This window comes from Oncorhynchus keta, chromosome 9, assembly GCF_023373465.1.
Source record: "Oncorhynchus keta strain PuntledgeMale-10-30-2019 chromosome 9, Oket_V2, whole genome shotgun sequence".
NCBI lineage: Eukaryota > Metazoa > Chordata > Actinopteri > Salmoniformes > Salmonidae > Oncorhynchus > Oncorhynchus keta.
In genome coordinates, this window is record NC_068429.1 from 10,845,243 (window position 1) to 10,865,032 (window position 19,790).

General features: G+C 41.2%; 1 protein-coding gene and 1 long non-coding RNA gene across 4 annotated transcripts; one reads left to right on the top strand and one right to left on the bottom strand.

The window, feature by feature from the left end:
* The first annotated feature begins 1,957 nt into the window (after positions 1–1,957).
* dcp2 (decapping mRNA 2) lies at positions 1,958–17,471 on the top strand. Of its 2 annotated transcripts, XM_035757793.2 has the most exons (11): positions 1,964–2,292; positions 3,173–3,324; positions 3,619–3,746; positions 3,879–3,977; positions 4,130–4,282; positions 4,392–4,504; positions 11,022–11,126; positions 11,230–11,356; positions 12,859–12,942; positions 15,287–15,338; positions 16,046–17,471. In XM_035757793.2, the coding sequence occupies exons 1-11, from the start codon at positions 2,240–2,242 to the stop codon at positions 16,186–16,188; spliced, it is 1,209 nt and encodes a 402-aa protein (XP_035613686.1). In that variant the 5' UTR covers positions 1,964–2,239; the 3' UTR covers positions 16,189–17,471. The 2 variants fall into 2 exon arrangements, with proteins under 2 accessions (XP_035613687.1, XP_035613686.1); XM_035757794.2 differs by lacking the exon at positions 12,859–12,942 and having other exon boundaries at positions 1,958–2,292.
* A 1,406-nt stretch (positions 17,472–18,877) lies between these two features.
* LOC127931724 (uncharacterized) lies at positions 18,878–19,423 on the bottom strand. 2 transcript variants are annotated; one of them, XR_008142730.1, is made up of 3 exons: positions 19,275–19,423; positions 19,088–19,171; positions 18,878–19,017 (listed from the first exon to the last, which is right to left on the bottom strand). It is a non-coding gene; the product is annotated as an uncharacterized LOC127931724 (long non-coding RNA). The 2 variants fall into 2 exon arrangements; XR_008142729.1 differs by having other exon boundaries at positions 18,900–19,045.
* Between the last annotated feature and the right edge of the window lie 367 nt (positions 19,424–19,790).

Below are 19,790 nucleotides of genomic sequence, written 5' to 3' on the forward strand. Positions count from 1 at the left end.
TCGACCATGAAGGCCTGATTGACGCAGTCTCTGAACAGTTGATGTTGAGATGTGTCTGTTACTTGAAACTTTTGAAGCATTTTTTTGGGCTGCAATCTGAGGTGCAGATAACTCTAAGTCCTCTGCAGCAGAGGTAACTCCGGGTCTTCCTTTCCTGTGGCGGTCCTCACAAGAGCCAGTTTCATCATAGCGCTTGATGGTTTTTGCGTCTGCACTTGAAGAAAATGTAAAAGTTCTTGAAATTTTCCAGATCAACTGACCTTTGTCTTAAAGTATTGATGGACTGTCATTTCTCTTTGCTTATTTGAGCTGTTCTTGCCATAATAGGGTTATCTTCTGTATACCACCCCTACCTTGTCACAACACAACTGATTGGCTCAAACGCACTAAGAAGGAAAGAAATTCCACAAATTAACTTTTAACAAGGCACACCTGTTAATTGAAATGCATTCCAGGTGACTACCTCATGAAGCTGGTTGAGAGAATGCCAAGAGTGTGCAAAGCTGTCAAGGCAAAGGGTGGCTATTTGATTTTGATATGATTATGTATTTTGATTTGTTTAACACTTTTTTTTGGTTACTACATGATTCCATATGTGTTATTTCATAGTTTTGATGTCTTCGCTATTATTCTATGATGTAGAAAATAGTACAAATAAAAACCCTTGAATGAGTAGGTGTTCTAAAACCTTTGACCGGTAGTGTAGCTCTAGAGAAACTGTGCAATGTGCATTGAGCTCACAAGGTGGGGAAAACGAACAAATTGGAATTCAAATTATTGAACAGACATGAGTAAATTAGTTGTTTAAAAAATGAAAAAAGAACCCCACTTATAATAAAGAAAGACCCTTGAATTAGTAGGTGTGTCCAAACGTTTGACTGGTACTGTATGTACATATAGGTACGGGATGAAGTTACTAGGCAACAGGATAGATAGTGCACTGTAACAGCAGTTTATGTGATGAGTCAATGAAGATAGTCCAGGTAGTTATTGGTTAACTATTTTTAACTAACTAGTAGTCTTATGGCTTGGGGGTAGAAGCTGTTCAGGGTCCTGTTTTCTCCAGACTTAGTGCATCGGTATCGCTTGCCGTGCGGTTGCAGAGAGAACAGGCTATGACTTGGGTGGCTGGAGCCTTTAACCATTTTTTATATGATATATTTTTCTACTACAGCCAAGTCACACATATCTCCTTTATGAAACATTTAATATGCCTACACATTAATATGTCAGCCTATGAAAACACATAATATTTATAATGTATATAATGTCATATATATAATGCCATATAACCTAATATTTGTTTTATTTGATTCATATGCATGTTCATTCAAAAAGGTCAATCCCAGGGTTCACTGACATTCTGCCATTCATATCCTAAAAGAGCATCCAACTTTCAAATGACTGTCACAAATGAGAGGTAATCTTGTCTATTTTATTGAATTAAACAACTATTAATATCCACATGTGTAGATGAGGGCAGTAGACTGAATAAATGGTTGTAGCTGTATAATGGTTTAGTGCTTTCACAGGTCGCTTGCCTCTCACAATATAATATATAGAATATAATAATTTATAAGGGCACGTATAACAATATTCTATATATTTTATTACTAGAACAAGTTTATCTTATTCCTATAATAATGTAATTGTGGCCAAGGATATCGCATGTTATTTATTGTGATTACTGCTAATGAGAAACTGTTCTAATGCCACTGGGATGTCCGCGTATAAAATGTCATTTACATGGCTACACAGGCCTCGCCTCTTCCTCAATAATGTCTAGTTGTCTACTTTATAATCTTGCTCGAATATCTTTGCTTACCGTTTCCTTGTTTTTGTCAACCAAACTTAATACATTGTGCTCGAGTTATTGTGCGTCTTGATTGGTTAGAATATTTTGACAGGCCATCATTTAGCCTAATAAGGTACCACCTACTCAACGTGGCCAGCCTCCCCTGATATACGATTGGATAATAACGTTCCCTCACATCATCAACAGTGGCGTTTCTACCTTTCTTTTTCGATTGCGCGGTGTTGGAGTTTGTTTTTAGCGAGCTAACGTAGCTTACATGTATTTATTTGTGTAAGTTTATGGACATTTGACGAACCTGACACATATAGTTCGCCTTGATTGATCAATAGAATGCATTGATTCGAGATTTAAGAAAATAGTAGCTTTGCGCTGTTTATTTTTCGCCTCATTGTTTCGCGAGTTCGGGATGTTTTTATCCTCAACATGGAGACAAAAAGAGGGGAGATTCCCAACGGCGTATTGGACGACCTCTGCAGGTAAATACCGCGTCAAACGTGTCTAACTTGTTTTCTTACTAACACTATACCCGGAGGGGTGTCTTTATTGTGCTTGTGGCTTGTAACGTTGGTTGTGGATAGCTAGCTAGATACCTCGGTAGTGAGTCTGTCTCCAAGTGACAATGGGGTTGACTTAACGAAAGTGCGTTGCATCAGTGTTCTCAGGGGCTGTATTAATTATGTTACAAAACGTTTCTCAAACGCAACGAAACGGGGAGGGACCTATCTGAATGTGCTAATGAAATGTATTGGTCACATACACGTGTTTACTAGATGCTATTGCAGGTGTAGCGAAATGCACGTGTTTCTAGCTCCGACCGTGCAATAATATCAAGTAATATCCAACAATTTCACAACATATACACACATCTAAGTAAAGGAATGGAATTAAGAATATATAAATATATGGACGAGCAATGTTAGAGCGGCATAGACTAAGATACCAGCATATAATATATACATATGAGATGAGTAATGCAAAATATGTAAACATTATTAAAGTGACTAGTGTACCATTTTATTAATGTGGCCAGTGATTTCAAGTCTATGTATATAGGCAGCAGCCTCTGTGCTAGTGATGGCTAATCGTCAAATATTAACTCGTGATTTGCTCTGTTTGGTTCTTAAACGGTTTTCGTAATGAATGCGCACCTAGCTGCATACACGGAACCTCAAGCTTCGCTACAGTCATGATGGTTACATCATTAATGTTTGGCTACCGTCATGGTACTTCATTATACTGTGTTGTAGTTTCATAACTCAAACTGTATTGTGACATGGACCACACACAGTATGTTGTCTAATTAACTATGTCCGTGTAGTTCTGCTACTGTACTGATTTGCCCCTCCTCTCTTCCAGTCGATTCATCCTCCACATCCCTAGTGAAGAGCGAGACAATGCTATCCGCGTGTGCTTCCAGATCGAGCTTGCCCATTGGTTCTACCTGGACTTCTGCATGCAAAATGCACCAGGATTACCTCAGTGCGGGATAAGGGACTTTGCCAAGGCTGATATCCTTACATGAGAATAATGATGTGAGAGGGGGCTGGGGGGGGTTGATTTCATGTTATTTTTTTCTTTGGTTAGCTAATTCCTGATAAAAAAATAAAATTAAAAAAAAGAAGCTTTATGACCATAGGCCCGCTGTGTGAAAGGTTATGTACATGTCATCACCTAACCGTTTCTTGTTGAACTTGCAAAGACCCCACCACCTTCAATTCAAATAACGTCTTGTTAGGGGTGGTACATAAAACGAGATATTTTTTTTGCAAATGTTCCTTACATTCTCCTTGACACCATGCTACTTTTTAATCATTGTCCATTCTTGCTGCCCAATGGGGAGGATGTACAGAAGGTTCTAGAACAGTGGAAGGAATATAAGATGGGTGTTCCAACCTATGGTGCCATTATTCTAGATGAGTCGCTTGACAATGTGCGTATAGTACATACATTATAACACTGGCTGTGTATGGTGATACTTCCTGATAAACATTTCATGTCTTAAGTTGTCTCAGGTGTGTGTGTTGTATGTCCTTTTATAATATTTAATATTTCTTCTCTTCAGGCATTGCTGGTTCAGGGCTATTTGGCCAAGTCAGGGTGGGGCTTTCCAAAGGGAAAAGTCAATGAAGATGAGGCTCCCCATGTTTGTGCTGTACGAGAGGTCATTAATTACCTCTTATTAAATTATCTCAGTTTTATAGGTCTTTATAATTCTGATTTGGCAAAGTATTTGCTCAATACAGAATGGCTAGATACTATATATGACGTTTCATTCAATAATGTTTTCTCATACCCATGTCTGTATTCTCTTAGGTTATGGAGGAGACGGGTTTCGATATCAAAGATCGCATCTGCAAAGATACGTACATCGAGCAGAAAATCACTGATCAGTTGGCCCGATTGTACATAATACCTGGGGTACCCAAGGAGACGAAGTTCAACCCCAAAACAAGGAAGGAGATAAGAGTACAGTTACCCCTTAACGTTCTCCTCTTTTGTTCCTATTTTCAATTTGTATTTACGACGCAGATGAAGAGAACAACTAGGATTAGCTAATGTGCTGTGTTTCTCCTAGAACATTGAGTGGTTCCCGATTGAGAAACTACCATGTCACAGAAACGACATGACTCCCAAGTCTAAACTTGGACTCGCCCCCAACAAGTTTTTCATGGCCATTCCTTTTGTCAGGTAAGGGTCTTATTGCGCTTCACACATTCAGAAGAACATCACTAGGACAAAAGAACAGGCACTTAATGAACTAATGAAAGATTCATCTTTGGTCATCAAACCTGTAGACAAGGGGGGTGCTGTGGTTGTTTTAGATTATGACAAAGAAGATATTCAGAGATAATTCAATAATGAATGTTTAAATAGAAAACTGAGTGTTGATCCCACACAGGTGTTCCAAAGGGATATATGCTCTAATCTGAAGCAAGCCATATTAAACAACCTTATCTCAAAATCTGAATATGAATACTTTTGCTGCAAATGTGTTGTACGTCCATGCCTGTACATTTTGCCAAAATGACACAAACCTAAAAGACAACAAGGCAGTTATCCAGGCAAACCAGTGATCGCAGGAATAGGTTCAATGCTAGAGCCATTGTTGAATTTCGTAGACTCTTTTATTAATTCAAATGGTCAAGTATTGCCATCATATGTGAAAGACTCTATAGACTTCATAAACAAGATCTCGCCAATAAAGGGTTTAACAGAAGACTGTTGGTCACATTTAAATGTCGGAGTCTATGTAACAGCATTCCCATACGGGGTAGCTGGCAGCCCAAGCTCACTATTTGAGAGACAGAGATACTAACGAATACCCACCAACAAACTTTATTCTTGAGCTGGCTGTATATGTTTTGACGTACAACTATTTCAGGTTTGATGATGAATACTACCTCCAAATCAAATGTATTTATATTGCCCTTCGTACATCAGCTGATATCTCAAAGTGCTGTACAGAAACCCAGCCTAAAACCCCAAACAGCAAGCAATGCAGGTGGAGAAGCACGGTGGCAAGGAAAAAGTCAGCCTGGTTCCTCTCTAGATTTCTTCCTATGTGGGATGGCCAGTCATCTTCTGGCTGTGCCGGGTGGAGATTATAACAGAACATGGCCAAGATGTTCAAATGTTCATAAATGACCAGCATGGTCAAATAATAATAATCACAGGCAAAACAGTTGAAACTGGATCAGCAGCACGGCCAGGTGGACTGGGGACAGCAAGGAGTCATCATGTCAGGTAGTCCTGAGGCATGGTCCTAGGACTCAGGTCCTCCGAGAGAAAGAAAGAGAGAATTAGAGAGAGCATACTTAAATTCACACAGGACACCGGATAGGACAGGAGAAATACTCCAGATATGACAAACTGACACTAGCCCCCCGACACAAACTACTGCAGCATAAATACTGGAGGCTGAGACAGGAGGGGTCAGGAGACACTGTGGCCCCATCCGATGACACCCCCGGACAGGGCCAAACAGGAAGGATATGACCCCACCCACTTTGCCAAAGCACAGCCCCCACACCACTAGAGGGATATCTTCAACCACCAACTTACCATCCTGAGACAAGGCCGAGTATAGCCCACAAAGATCTCCGCCACGGCACAACCCAAGGGGGGACGCCAATCCAGACAGGAAGATCACATCAGTGACTCAACCCACTCAAGTGATGCACCCCTCCTAGGGACGGTATGAAAGAGCCCTAGTAAGCGAGTGACTCAGCCCCTGTAATAGGGTTAGAGGCAGAGAATCCCAGTGGAAAGAGGGGAACCGGCCAGGCAGAGACAGCAAGGGTGGTTTGTTGCTCCAGAGCCTTTCCGTTCACCTTTACACTCCTGGGCCGTTCTGAGCTATGCTAACCTTTATGTGGGTCATTTTGAAGAACGTTTTGTTTACAATGAAAACGCAAATCCGTTTTTGAATAAAGTCCTGACTGGTATTGATATGACAGTCTTTTGCATATGGGGAGGGACGGGGGAAAGAGCTGTCAGACTTTCTGGCATTATTCAATGACATTGACTCCAATCTCAAATTCATTATTGAATGTGACACTAAATGTGTTCATTACCTCGACATATGGATTGAGAAATGCCGTATAGAAAAGAAATGGACAGAAACACACTTACAGGGGGGACAGCTTCCACCCTGAGACAGTTTTTCAGACTGCTAAATATACCACTCCACAGAGGACTATCTAGAAAAAGCAGCAGAGATGCGCATTCGGTTTCTAAGAAGAGGCTATTCTCCACAATGTGTGGATGAAGCTCTTCATTTGACATTGGGGAAAACACGAGATGAATGGATACAAAAAAGACCCACTAGAGCATTTTGATATGCACTTTGTTGTATTTGTTAGCACTTATTTGTTTTCCCTCGACTCCAACCCCATTCGATGTGTGGAACGGATGTGGGTGGGGCTAGGTCTACATAAGGGTGTTCATTTTTTAAACGCTCTGATAAAGGCTGTGAGGCCGATACGTAAAGCTTATTCAAGAGCCGTGTGCAGGTTTCTTTTTTTTTCTTGCTTCACACTGATAAAGATGCCCATTTCGGACATATTATTTGTCTTATTTTTTTGAGTGGGTGGTTCAGCTGTAATATTGTAGCTTCCATCAATGTAATCGAAAGGTTGGAAGTTCAAATCCCCAAGCTGACAAGGTACAAATCTGTCGTTCTGAACAGACAGTTAACCCACTGTTCCTAGGCCGTCATTGAAAATAAGAATTTGTTCTTAACTGACTTGACTAGTTAAATAAAGGTAAAATAAAATTTCAAAGCAATCCCCATATATTTTTTGGGTAAATATATAGTGGGGCAAAAAAATATTTAGTCAGCTTACCAATTGTGCAAGTTCTCCCACTTAAAAATATGAGAGAGGCCTGTAATTTATCATAAATCAAATCAAATTTTATTTGTCACATACACATGGTTAGCAGATGTTAGTGCGAGTGTAGCGAAATGCTTGTGCTTCTAGTTCCGACAATGCAGTAATAACCAACAAGTAATCTAGCTAACAATTCCGTAGGTACACTTAGGTACACTTCAACTATGACAGACAAAATGAGAAGAAAATCACATTGTAGGATTTTCAATGAATTTATTTGCAAATTATGGTGGAAAATAAGTATTTGGTCAATAACAAACAAGCAAGATTTCTGGCTCTCACAGACCTGTAACTTCTTCTTTAAGAGGCTCCTCTGTCCTCCACTTGTTACCTGTATTAATGGCACCTGTTTGAACTTGTTATCAGTATAAAAGACACCTGTCCACAACCTCAAACAGTCACACTCCAAACTCTGCTATGGCCAAGACCAAGGACACCAGAAAACAAAATTGTAGACCTGTACCAGGCTGGGAAGACTGAATCTGCAATCGGTAAGCAGCTTGGTTTGAAGAAATCAACTGTGGGAGCAATTATTAGGAAATGGAAGACATACAAGACCACTGATAATCTCCCTCGACCTGGGGCTCCATGCAAGATCTCACCCCGTGGGGTCAAAATGATCACAAGAACGGTGAGCAAAAATCCCAGAACCACACGAGGGGACTTAGTGAATGACCAGCTGGGACCAAAGTAACAAAGCCTACCATCAGTAACTCACTACGCTGCCAGGGACTCAAGTCCTGCATTGCGAGACGTGTCCCCCTGCTTAAGCCCGTACATGTCCAGGCCCGTCTGAAGTTTGCTAGAGAGCATTTGGATGATCCAGAAGAAGATTGGGAGAACGTCATATGGTCAGATGAAACCAAAATATAACTTTTTTGAAAAACTCAACTCGTTGTGTTTGGAGGACAAAGAATGCTGAGTTGCATCCAAAGAACACCATACCTACTGTGAAGCATGGGGGTGGAAACATGCTTTGGGGCTGTTTTTCTGCAAAGGGACCAGGACGACTGATCCGTGTAAAGGAAAGAATGAATGGGGCCATGTATCGTGAGATTTTGAGTGAAAACCTCCTTCCATCAGCAAGGGCATTGAAGATGAAAAGTGGCTGGGTCTTTCAGCATGACTGATCCCAAACACACCGCCTGGGCAACGAAGGAGTGGCTTCGAAAGAAGCATTTCAAGGTCCTGGAGTGGCCTAGCCAGTCTCCAGATCTCAACCCCATAGAAAATCTTTGGAGGGAGTTGAAAGTCCGTGTTGCCCAGCAACAGCCCCAAAACATCACTGCTCTAGAGGAGATCTGCATGGAGGAATGGGCCAAAATACCAGCAACAGTGTGTGAAAACCTTGTGAAGACTTACAGAAAACGTTTGAGCTCTGTCATTGCCAACAAAGGGTAAATAACAAAGTATTGAGCAACTTTTGTTATTGACCAAATACTTATTTTACACCATAATTTGCAAATAAATTCATAAAAAATCCTACAATGTGATTTTCTGGATTTTTTTTCTTCTCATTTTGTCTGTCATAGTTTAAGTGTACCTATGATAAATTACAGGCCTCATCTTTTTAAGTGGGAGAACTTGCACAATTGGTGGCTGACTAAATACTTTTTTGCCCCACTGTATATAGTACCAGTCAAAAGTTTGGACACCTACTCAAGGCTTTTTCTTGATTTGTACTATTTTCTACATTGTAGAATAATAGTGAAGACATCAAACTATATGTAATTACACATATGGAATCATGTGGTGATTCTTCAAAGTAGCTACCTGTTGCCTTGACAGCTTTGCACACTTTTGGCATTCTCTCAAACAGCTTCACCTGGAATGCTTTTCCATCAGTCTTGAAGGAGTTCCCACATATGCTGAGCTCTTGTTGGCTGCTTTTCCTTCACTCTGTGGCCCAACTCATCCTAAACCATCTCAATTGAGTTGAGGTCGGGTGATTGTGGAGGCCAGGTCATCTGATGCAGCACTCCATCACTCTCCTTCTTGGTCAAATAGTCCTTACACAGCCTGGAGGTGTTGGGTTATTGTCCTGTTGAAAAACAAATGATTGTCCCACTAAGTGCAAACCAGATGGGATGGTGTATCGCTGCAGAATGTTGTGGTAGTCATGCTGGTTAAGTGAATTCTAAATAAATGCCTTGAATTCTAAATAAATCACAAACAGTGTCACCATTTAAAGCACCATCACACCACCTCCTCCATGCTTCACGGAGGGAACCACACATGCAGAGTTAATCTGTTCAAATTCTCGATGTCTCACAAGGACACGGTGGTTGGAACGAAATATCTCTCATTTGGACTCATCTGACCAAAGGACAGATTTCCACCGGTCTAATGTCCATTGCTTGTGTTTCTCGGTCCAAGCAAGTCTCTTCTTCTTATTGGTGTCCTTTAGTAGTGGTTTCATTATACCGCTTGATGGTTTCTGCGACCGCGCTTGAAGAAACTTTTTCAAAGTTCTTGAAATGTTCTGCATGGACTGACCTTCAAGTCTTAAAGTAATGATGGACCATCGTTTCTCTTTGCTTATTTGAGCTGTTCTTGCCATAATATGGACTTGGTCTTTTACCAAATAGGGCTATCTTCTGTGTACCACCCCTACCTTGTCACAACACAACTGATTGGCTCAAACGCATTAAGAAGGAACTAAATTACACAAATGTACTATTAAAAAGGCACAGTTGTTAATTGTTAAGGCAAAGGGTGACTACTTCAAAGAATCTAAAATATATTTTGATTTGTTTAGCTATTCTTTTGGGGGGTTACTACATTCCTTGTATTATTTCATAGTTTTGATGTCTTCACTATTCGACAATGTAAAAAAATTACAAAAAACCCTGGAATGAGTAGCTGTCAACTTTTGACTGGTACTAGTATGTGTATATACACACATACAAACACCTTTTTTTTTTTTTATAAAAATATATTTTCAGCATTTCTGAAAGACTTGTGTGACAGCCAACTGCATGTGATAAGAGTATCTAGTAAACGGTGGAATACTCTCTAGTGTTGCTTTTTCAGTTTGTCAAATATAACCTGTTAGTGCAGCATGAATAACAAAATGGTATAACTATTGTATGTTTAGGGTGTAGCTAAAGGTGACACCGGAGTTTCTAGTTTGGGGAAGCATATTTTCACCATTAAAGATGCACCTTCGTCCTTCTGTAGCTCAGTTGGTAGAGCATGGCGCTTGTAACGCCAGGGTAGTGGGTTCAATTCCCGGGACCACCCATACGTAGAATGTATGCACACATGACTGTAAGTCGCTTTGGATAAAAGCGTCCGCTAAATGGCATATATTATTATAAAGCATTCCATGCATCACTGGCATTTGCAGACTAATGTCAGAGCGCCTACTATTCATAATGTGATGATTGGATAGGCATTACAGGCTAATAACTTAACTTGATTACTGTTACTGGCAAAATATACAGTTCAAGGCGTAGCTGAGTGTGTAGTAGAGTAAACCTAGGCTGTTTCCAGGTATGTTTCTTCTTCTCTTGGCCTTTTTTTATTGACCTATTTCATTCCTCCTACACTTTTGAATAGCCTACGACGTCAACTACTCTGCTGATACTGACAAAACAGAATTTTATAAAAATGACGCTCTCTGATCCATGTAATAGGCTTACGGGAAAGGGAGACACAAATACAATATGAAGTCCCCTATAGTTGTAGCCAACTTGTACAGTATTTTATTGTGTAATCATCTATCCTGTGTGTATAAAGCTGACGCCAGTTTTTAATACCATTTTTAATAATTCAGTCATTTGATTCTAGCATCTCTACTTTGCCCTCCACAGACCACTTCGAGAATGGATTGCCAAGCGTAAAGGAGAGTCTACAGACAGTGATGAGGATTTTGCATCCAATGGCAGCACTCCATGCAAACCTCTGGACAAAGCACGGTAAGACACTTATGCCCATGCTGAAGACAATTTGTATATACGTTTGGACAATAAACATTTATTTTTATTTTTTATATGAATTGAATAATTTCTTCTTCTATAGCTCCAAGCATCGACGGGCCCAGATGTTGCCTGAGGCATCTCCAGCAGAGGGGTGGGGGAAGCAGAAGCAACCCAAGCCTCTGGGACAGCTGAGCCAATACGAGGTCTCTGAACTCTTGAAAGCCAAGGTTGGTTGCTGTTTGAACAGTCATCTATGGTCAGGAATGTCTGTTTGGGTAGTGCTGAGCGATTTTAGTGCTATTTAAGGTTGTTTTGGTTAGATTTTTTTTTTTAATAGTTTAGATTTCTGTTTCGATAATAAATAAATAAAAAAATAAGAAAAACGTTAAATGCATAATGAAATAATGACATTTTTAAAATGATTTTAGAGCTTTCTAATGGAAATTCCTAAGCAAAAATGGTGAACATTCAATTGCCAAAACTTCGAAAATATGTTGTCTGTCAGGTCCACATTGGGTAGACATCAATAGAAAATGACTATGAAGTAAAAATTTCAGTTGGTTACATTATTTAGTTTTTATTTGACTTTATTATTTTTCATTCTTTAGTCATCATCTCTGCTCAGGAAGTAGCAGCCACCCAGATCACATCTCTGTGCTTCCTGTACGTTTAGTCATCCTATTTATATAGCCTGCCTAAGTATGCTGCAGAGCTGTCTGACAATCATTTTACTAGTTCTTCAAAGTAGATAAGGCACACTTTCACGAACTGTCCCTCTTGTCATTGTGTTGTGCACATTCCTCTCTTATGCGCTCTGTGTGTCACTAACCTAATGTAGCGGGCATGAAAGTGTATCCGTCCAGAGATCTGTATATATTGACGAAATGCTCACGCGTGCTTAACTCGAGTCTCCCATTGACATGAATAAATGACTTATGGGAAAGTTGTTATCGTGCACTAATCTCAACTCTGAATCGTGCAGTATCAGAAAATGTTACGGCTCAGGTACCCCACGCTTGCTCCAGCAGACTCTATAAATTGGATACTTTGGGCAGTTATCCGCAGACTTAACTTCAGAGTGCTGAGGCCTGCTGCAGCTGACACGTTTAGTTTAGACCAAATGCAAGATGGGGGGGGTAGATGTATGAAATGTCTGTGGTACATCTGCTTCAAAAATACTACAACGGATAAACTAACAAAAGCATGACACTCAGGTTGAAACACATTGCATGCTCACTGTCAGTCTTCCTCAGGCAAAGCCAGATTGTTTAATGGGTGAGGCAACACTGGGTGTGTGTTTACTCTGCGCAAGGATACTGTAGCATACCGATGATATCTCTTAGTGTGATCAAGACAATGCAGCAATTGCAATCCAGCATCAATTCACTCAAGGGCAAAAGGTCTGCTTTGGGTTGTTTTTCTGTTACCAGCAGAGGGTGACAGAACTAGTCTTCCCATTTTGGCCTTGTTCAGGATCAGGCCTTGTAGAATGCAAAAATATTTCTGTGTCTAGCCTGAAATTATAATTTGTTTTATCAACAATTCCTGCTTTTCTGACAGCACCCATTAATCAAAACTGACCTAAACCAAAATCACCCCCAATTTCCTATGTTATTCAGAGGACACTATAGTAGGAGAAGTGCATCAGTGGCTACTCCAATATATTTTTATTGTTGTTGAATGTCCAAAGTATGAGTCCTGGTTCTATGGTACTTGCTCCTGTCTGCAGAACCTCAATGTGAAAGGCAATGGGAAGAAGCACCAGGATTCTCCCAACCTGAAGAAAAGGGCCAATGGAGTCGGCAACCAGCAGGTGAAACTTAGCTTGGCTGAAGCTGTGTGTAACGCCTCACCATATAGTTTGTTAGGTGTGCTTGCTGAAAGTGAAAACAACTACTGAAATCTGGCTTACTTTTTCCTCATTGGCTGTTCTCCGCCACCTGTAGTCCCAAAACCGTAATGGCTACCAACGCCAAAACTATTTTAAAACATCCAGGCTAGCACTAGTCTTTAAAAAATTATATATATGCTACTTTCTCACTGACTCGGCTTGTATTGCTTGCCAACAAACTTCTGGATTTTGTGTATTCTATAACTTTTTTTCCCTTCCTTCTTTAAAAATATTGAAGCCCTATAGGCCATCCATTTTAGATTCGATTATGGGTCTTCAACTGTTTGCTCTACAAACATCAAACCGACGTTGACAAGTGCGAGCCGTCTCAACTTAGATTTGTTTAATTTTACGTTTAAACTAGGCACGTCGGTTAAGAACAACTTCTTATTTTCAATGACGGCCTAGGAACAGTGGGTTAACTGGTCTAGGAACAGTGGGTTAACTGCCTTGTTCAGGGGCAAAACAACAGATTTTTTTTTTTTACCTAGACGGCTTGGTGATTCGATCTTGCAACCTTTCGGTTACTAGTCCAACATTCTAACCATTGGGCCATTGATTTCGTCAATACAGATTTTTATAGGTACCTTAAGATGAGTGCTCCAACTGTAGTAACTGGGACTTGCTCTGAATAAGACTGTCTGCTAAAATGACTAGATGTAAAACCTTACAGCTTCCCCCCCCCCACCTATAGTACTCACACTACCTTACTGTTTTAGCCCACTATAATAATGCCATACCTACAAGCCACCCCTAAATAGCTCACTATAGCTACTACCATTACTACTGCAGTCACTACATGTGTCAAACTTGCAAAATACGAAACCTTCTGCACACCCTATAGGAGAAGTGTAGGGAAATAGGAACACCGCTTCGGTCACTGTCTCCCTTTCGTCTTGTTGTTTAGTGTTTCCCAAACCTGTACTCCTAGCAAGTCCACTTATTGACGTATTCCCGAACTAGCACAGCTGATTCTAAATGGTCCCATTATAATCAAGCCTCTCATTAGTTAAATCAGTGGACTGGTTTGGGTGTACTCCAGGAGCTTTTGATCTATCCTTATGAGGTATCAAACTTCACTATACATCTAGATCAACTAGACATTTAACTATAACTGACCTAGACCCTCTACACATCTACAATTGAAGTCGAAGTTTACATACACAATTAGTATTTGGTAGCATTGCCTTTAAATTGTTTAACTTGGGTCAAACGTTTCGGGTAGCCTTCCACAAGCTTCCCACAATAAGTCCTCCTGACAGAGCTGGTGTAACTGAGTCGGGTTTGTAGACCTCCTTGCTCGAACTCGCTTTTTCAGTTCTGCCCACAAATGTTCTAATCTGTCTGTAAACAATTGTTGGAAAAATTACTTGTGTCATGCACAAAGTAGATGTCCTAACCGACTTCCCAAAACTATAGTTTGTTAACAAGAAATTTGTGGAGTGGTTGAAAAACAAACAAGTTTTAATGACTCCAACCTAAGTGTATGTAAACTTCCGACTTCAGCTGTAACTATAACTGACCTACACCCTCTACACATCATCATAGATGTAGGTCCAGACCAACTGAACCGCTCCCGAAATAAAGCTAATTATACAAACTAGACCTCTAACTAGTTTAAACTATAGACCAGGATCTAGACCAATTTACTTGACCTCTACCGAGACTATCTTTGTCAAGCCAAGTTGGCAAGAGCACTAACAGATCTGGGACCAGGCTAGATGTAATCTAGACCAATACTAACAAGACTTCTAGCTAGATCTAATTTCTTGTGGACAGATGCAGGTAACATAAATGGTAGTAGCATCTGTCGACAGACTGTGGTGGTATGCGACAACTAACGAGGAATCATTTTGACAAATCACGATTTCACAGGTGCTTGCATCTTTCCAATTTTAGAAGGGACTTGCCCGAAACTGGCCGAGAGCTTCCGTTGAGAGGGGTGGAGACATCGCTAGTCTCGTACTAACCCCCAGAACTCTATCGAGCATCTGAAAAAATTACGGAAGATTTTAGTTCTGGGTGTCCAAGATTAAACTAGATCTAAAACAAGTGAATAGCTGAAGAAACTACACACATTTTCTCAAAGCTTTCTAGTTATTATATACTAATTTAATACAAATCGGTCTCGCATTTTCAATTGCAATTCTATTCATGTTCAATGGTGACTGTGTGTATTGTTGTTTTTTTGCTTGAAGTTTGATCATAGTCTGATTTATCATGGACATATTTTTTTGCATTTAACATGTTAAAACTGTTCTTCCAGAAAGAGGAGAAGAGACTTCAGCCCAGGAGACTACAGGACAACTTCGACACAGGTATGGCACAAAGTGAAGATTAGGAATGAGACAAGTTTTCAATAGATATGTAACAGCTTTTATGTGCTGTTTAAAGCAACTATACGTTCATTTTTTCAGATGCACATTGTTTTGGGTCCCTCTTTTTCACTATAGAGATCTTCTAACTAGCTCAGGGGTGGCCGTGACTCCTGGAGGTCTTCTAACTAGCTCAGGATTGGCTGTGACTTCTGGAGATCTTCTAACTAGCTCAGGATTGGCCGTGTGACTCCTGGAGATCTTCTAACTAGCTCAGGGGTGGCTGTTACTTCTGGAGATCTTCTAACTAGCTCAGGGGTGGCTGTTACTTCTGGAGATCTTCTAACTAGCTCAGGGGTGGCTGTTACTTCTGGAGATCTTCTAACTAGCTCAGGGGTGGCTGTTACTTCTGGAGATCTTCTAACTACTGTAGCTCGGGTACAGTTAACACACCTGATTCAGCCAATCAAGATCCTGAGGAGCACATGACTAGAATGTCACAAAATTATGTTGTGAGAGGGTTGCTCCCCAAGAGGTTTGGCCACCTTTTTATTAGTTCAGAGTGAGAATTGAAAGGTATTGTTCACTTCAACATCAGTCAGACATTTTCAGAGAGCCAACATTTTCAAAATGTCTGGGGGGGGGGTTGAGGTGAACTCTCCCTCTGTGTTCACTGGCCTTGAGTGAAACTGTTCCCTTTCTCTTCCCAGATGCAGCACTGCAATCTGACACGTGCAGCTCCACCAATGGGCAGCAGGTGGTCTGCAACAGCAACTGTGAACACCTCTCCTCCAGGTCCTTCCTCAACTTCAAGTTTGACAGGGAGGCCATCATGAAATGCTTTGACTCCTGAAATAGCCAACGGACACCTTGGTCGTGTTCAGTAGGGACCAAAAGGAAGTAAATGCATTTTTTTTTTTTTGCTTTTCGTTGTATACCCTAATGAACACGACCCTGGAATGGCACACTAGCAGATACTTCAGTTCTATGGAAACGGCAGCCCCTCCAACCATATGGTTGAGATGAAGAGTACTGACCACATATATAAAAGCCTTCTGTTGTAGGTTTCATTTTTTTCTCAAGCACAGAAAGGTGAACTTGGTGTCGCTGTTTGTTCATTCAAGCCAAATCCTTACTTTGGGATTCTTAGTAACTTAGTTTCGCTTCCAGGAAATCATGCAGTGATGTCAATGGCAAAAAAATAGGGATGAACAGTTTGTACTCTTGTGCACAGATCTCTAGTTAGGATTCAGCCCATATGATCCAGATTTACTAAGCATTTGCATCAGGTGCAAATGTTGTACCTGTATTTTTATAGAGGGAATTAATCACAGGAAGTAGTGGGGGGAGGGTTGAAAATACAGGTTCTGAGAAGAATAATGGTAAAGGTAGATTTAAAGGTTAAATGAAGATAGAGTTTTAACTTTGGGGTTTCATCCCCTGTTGACACGAACAAAGCATATGTTTAGTAAATCTGGGCAGTGAGTGATGTCGGCGCCATAACTTGCCAATTTCAGTGTTTTTTTTTTTTGTGTGTTTTTTTTGTCTAATTTTAATGGACGACATAGTCCAACTTTGGTCAGTTTCACCGCCTTACCAACTGAGCTCCCGATTGATGTTTTAGGGCAGTGGTTCCCAACCAGGGGTCCTAAGATCACTTGGGGTACGTGGTCTATCCACAGGGGGTACTTGAGAAGACTCATGAGACCATAGGACTGCTGGTAAAATGCACATGAGGGGGTACTCCGGGTAGAGCGAAATTCATTTGCAGTGGTACAGTAACCGAAAAAGGTTCGGAACCACTTTTTTTTTTTGTGTGTGTGTGTATAGCTGGTGTGAACTGATCTGAGGCTAAGCACAGAGTACTGTACATTGTGCTTCTACGCTTTATCCCCAAAGTCATAGAGCTGGTGTAGATGGTCTTGTACAGGCAGTCATGTTGAATGGCTCAAGCTGTGTCCGCTCCAAGTAGCCTCGTCCTACCAACTGTGATGCCAATGGCCGCGTTCCAGGTCAAGCTTCTTTTTTTGCAGTCGTGCATCTCAGAAGATTGCTATATGATACGAATGTGGTTTCCACAATGTTAAATGTGATTTTTTGCGCAGTACGACTGCAATAAAGACAACCTGGTACGTGTCCTATGTCTGTCTTGTCTGGGGTCTGTAGCGGGGCTCGGTGCAGCTAGCCTGACTTCAGAGGCAGATGGCAGAGATGTAAGACTGAAACAGCTTGTGTTAAGATTCCTCTGTGCAAAACACATCACTCTCACAAAGTAACAAAGTATCTGTACCTATTCTACACCTGGAACAAGACAAATCACATTTTACACAAGGGAACATTAATCAGTGGATGGAATCCTAAGACAAAACAGAAATAAGTGTTTCCTGTTTTCTATCTTTTGTTTGTTCTCCCTTCTAAGAAATGATTCAAAACTGAACGCACAGGTGCAAAGGCTGAGTAAATTTAGCCCAATATGTGTGGTACAAAGCATACTGCTAACTGGCATACGACTATGAATGAAATCGATTTACCCTTGCATCATCAGTATGCTTGTTTTGAAGTATTTCAGACCTCTAAATCATAATACCGTGCCTGCTAGGTATACGTTATGTTTTTCATGGCAACAAGTCATAGAACCCCAACTGTGACTGGAATGTAATGTATGATTGAACAATAAATTGACCCTACATGTAGTCAAAGGTAGGTTTTTAGAGAATTTCATGGTAAAACTTTACTTGATGCTAAGTAATGCATTGTGGTTAAAATGCATGTGTTTTAGTAAGTATCGTCTCTTCATGATCCTTTTAATAAGACTTCTATTTTCAGTGAAGCATTGTTAAGGGCTCATACCTGCTTATAACAGGTCACGAAGCGTCATACCTGCTTGCATTAAGTTAGTAGAGTATTACAAACTTCATGTTCAGAGGTGGTTATTCAACAATACATGAACATTGTCTTCTCATTCAGGAGAAGTTACAGAATGTTTACGTAGAAATAGATTGTGTAGAAGATACACACTTCGTGTAGAATCAAGACTCATTACATGTCTACGTTGCATCTCACGGAATCAGTCCCATGATTCAATCTGAGTAAGAGACAGTCTAAACAGGAATCTGTTAGAGATGTTAGAAGACATACGTCCCCTCTTGGGAGAAACACTCTGATCTTGTTCTGGTGACGCTTCCTAACGGCAGTCATTTCCCCGTCTGTGGTCGGCACTCTGCACTGAGACAGGGTAATAATATAAATAAATAATAATATATGCCATTTAGCAGACGCTTTTATCCAAAGCGACTTACAGTCATGTGTGCATATATTCTACGTATGGGTGGTCCCGGGAATCGAACCCACTACCCTGGCGTTACAAGCGCCATGCTCTACCAACTGAGCTACAGAAGGACCGATCCCATGTTTGTTGGTGTGTATTTCTGGAGTGGAGGTATTTCGGTGTTTCCAGCAGCAAGCTCTGATAATAAATAATGAAAATAGTGGTCAGAAGTGTCCTGTAACCTCTTCACATTGCTTCATCACTATCCCTTATTGGAATAACTGCTTTTAAAGTCATTTGAGTCTCACTGCTCTCTTACAAGTACCAGGCTACTTTTTTAGTCCTAGAATTAGCCACTGTGTGAGTCCATAACCTCATGCTCTCACCTGTCTTCTGGAGGCGGTCTGCTCTCTCCTGTCTTCTCGAGGCGGTCTGCTCTCACCTGTCTTCTCGAGGCGGTCTGCTCGAGGCGGTCTGCTCTCACCTGTCTTCTCGAGGCGGTCTGCTCTCTCCTGTCTTCTCGAGGCGGTCTGCTCTCACCTGTCTTCTCGAGGCGGTCTGCTCTCACCTGTCTTTTCTGCTCTCACCTGTCTTCTCGAGGCAGTCTGCTCTCGTCAGTCTTCTCGAGGCGGTCTGCTCTCGTCAGTCTTCTCGAGGCGGTCTGCTCTCACCTGTCTTCTCGAGGCGGTCTGCTCTCACCTGTCTTTTCTGCTCTCACCTGTCTTCTCGAGGCAGTCTGCTCTCGTCAGTCTTCTCGAGGCGGTCTGCTCTCGTCAGTCTTCTCGAGGCGGTCTGCTCTCGTCGGTCTTCTCGAGGCGGTCTGCTCTCGACTGTTCTCGAGGCGGTCTGCTCTCGACTGTCTTCTCGAGGCGGTCTGCTCTCGACTGTCTTCTCGAGGCGGTCTGCTCTCGACTGTCTTCTCGAGGCGGTCTGCTCTCGACTGTCTTCTCGAGGCGGTCTGTTCTCGTCGTTCTTCTCGAGGCGGTCTGCTCTCGTCTGTCTTCTCGAGGCATCTTTTGTCTTGCAGTAAGTCAAGATATTTTGTGTCCCTTGGCGTTTGAACCATAGTTAACCCAGGTGCCTGCTGAGAAAAAATGAGATTTTTGATATTAGGTACGGTATGCTGATGAACCCGCAGGACTATGACGAAGCAGGACTTTCCTTTTTGATTAACAGTGTTGTATTCA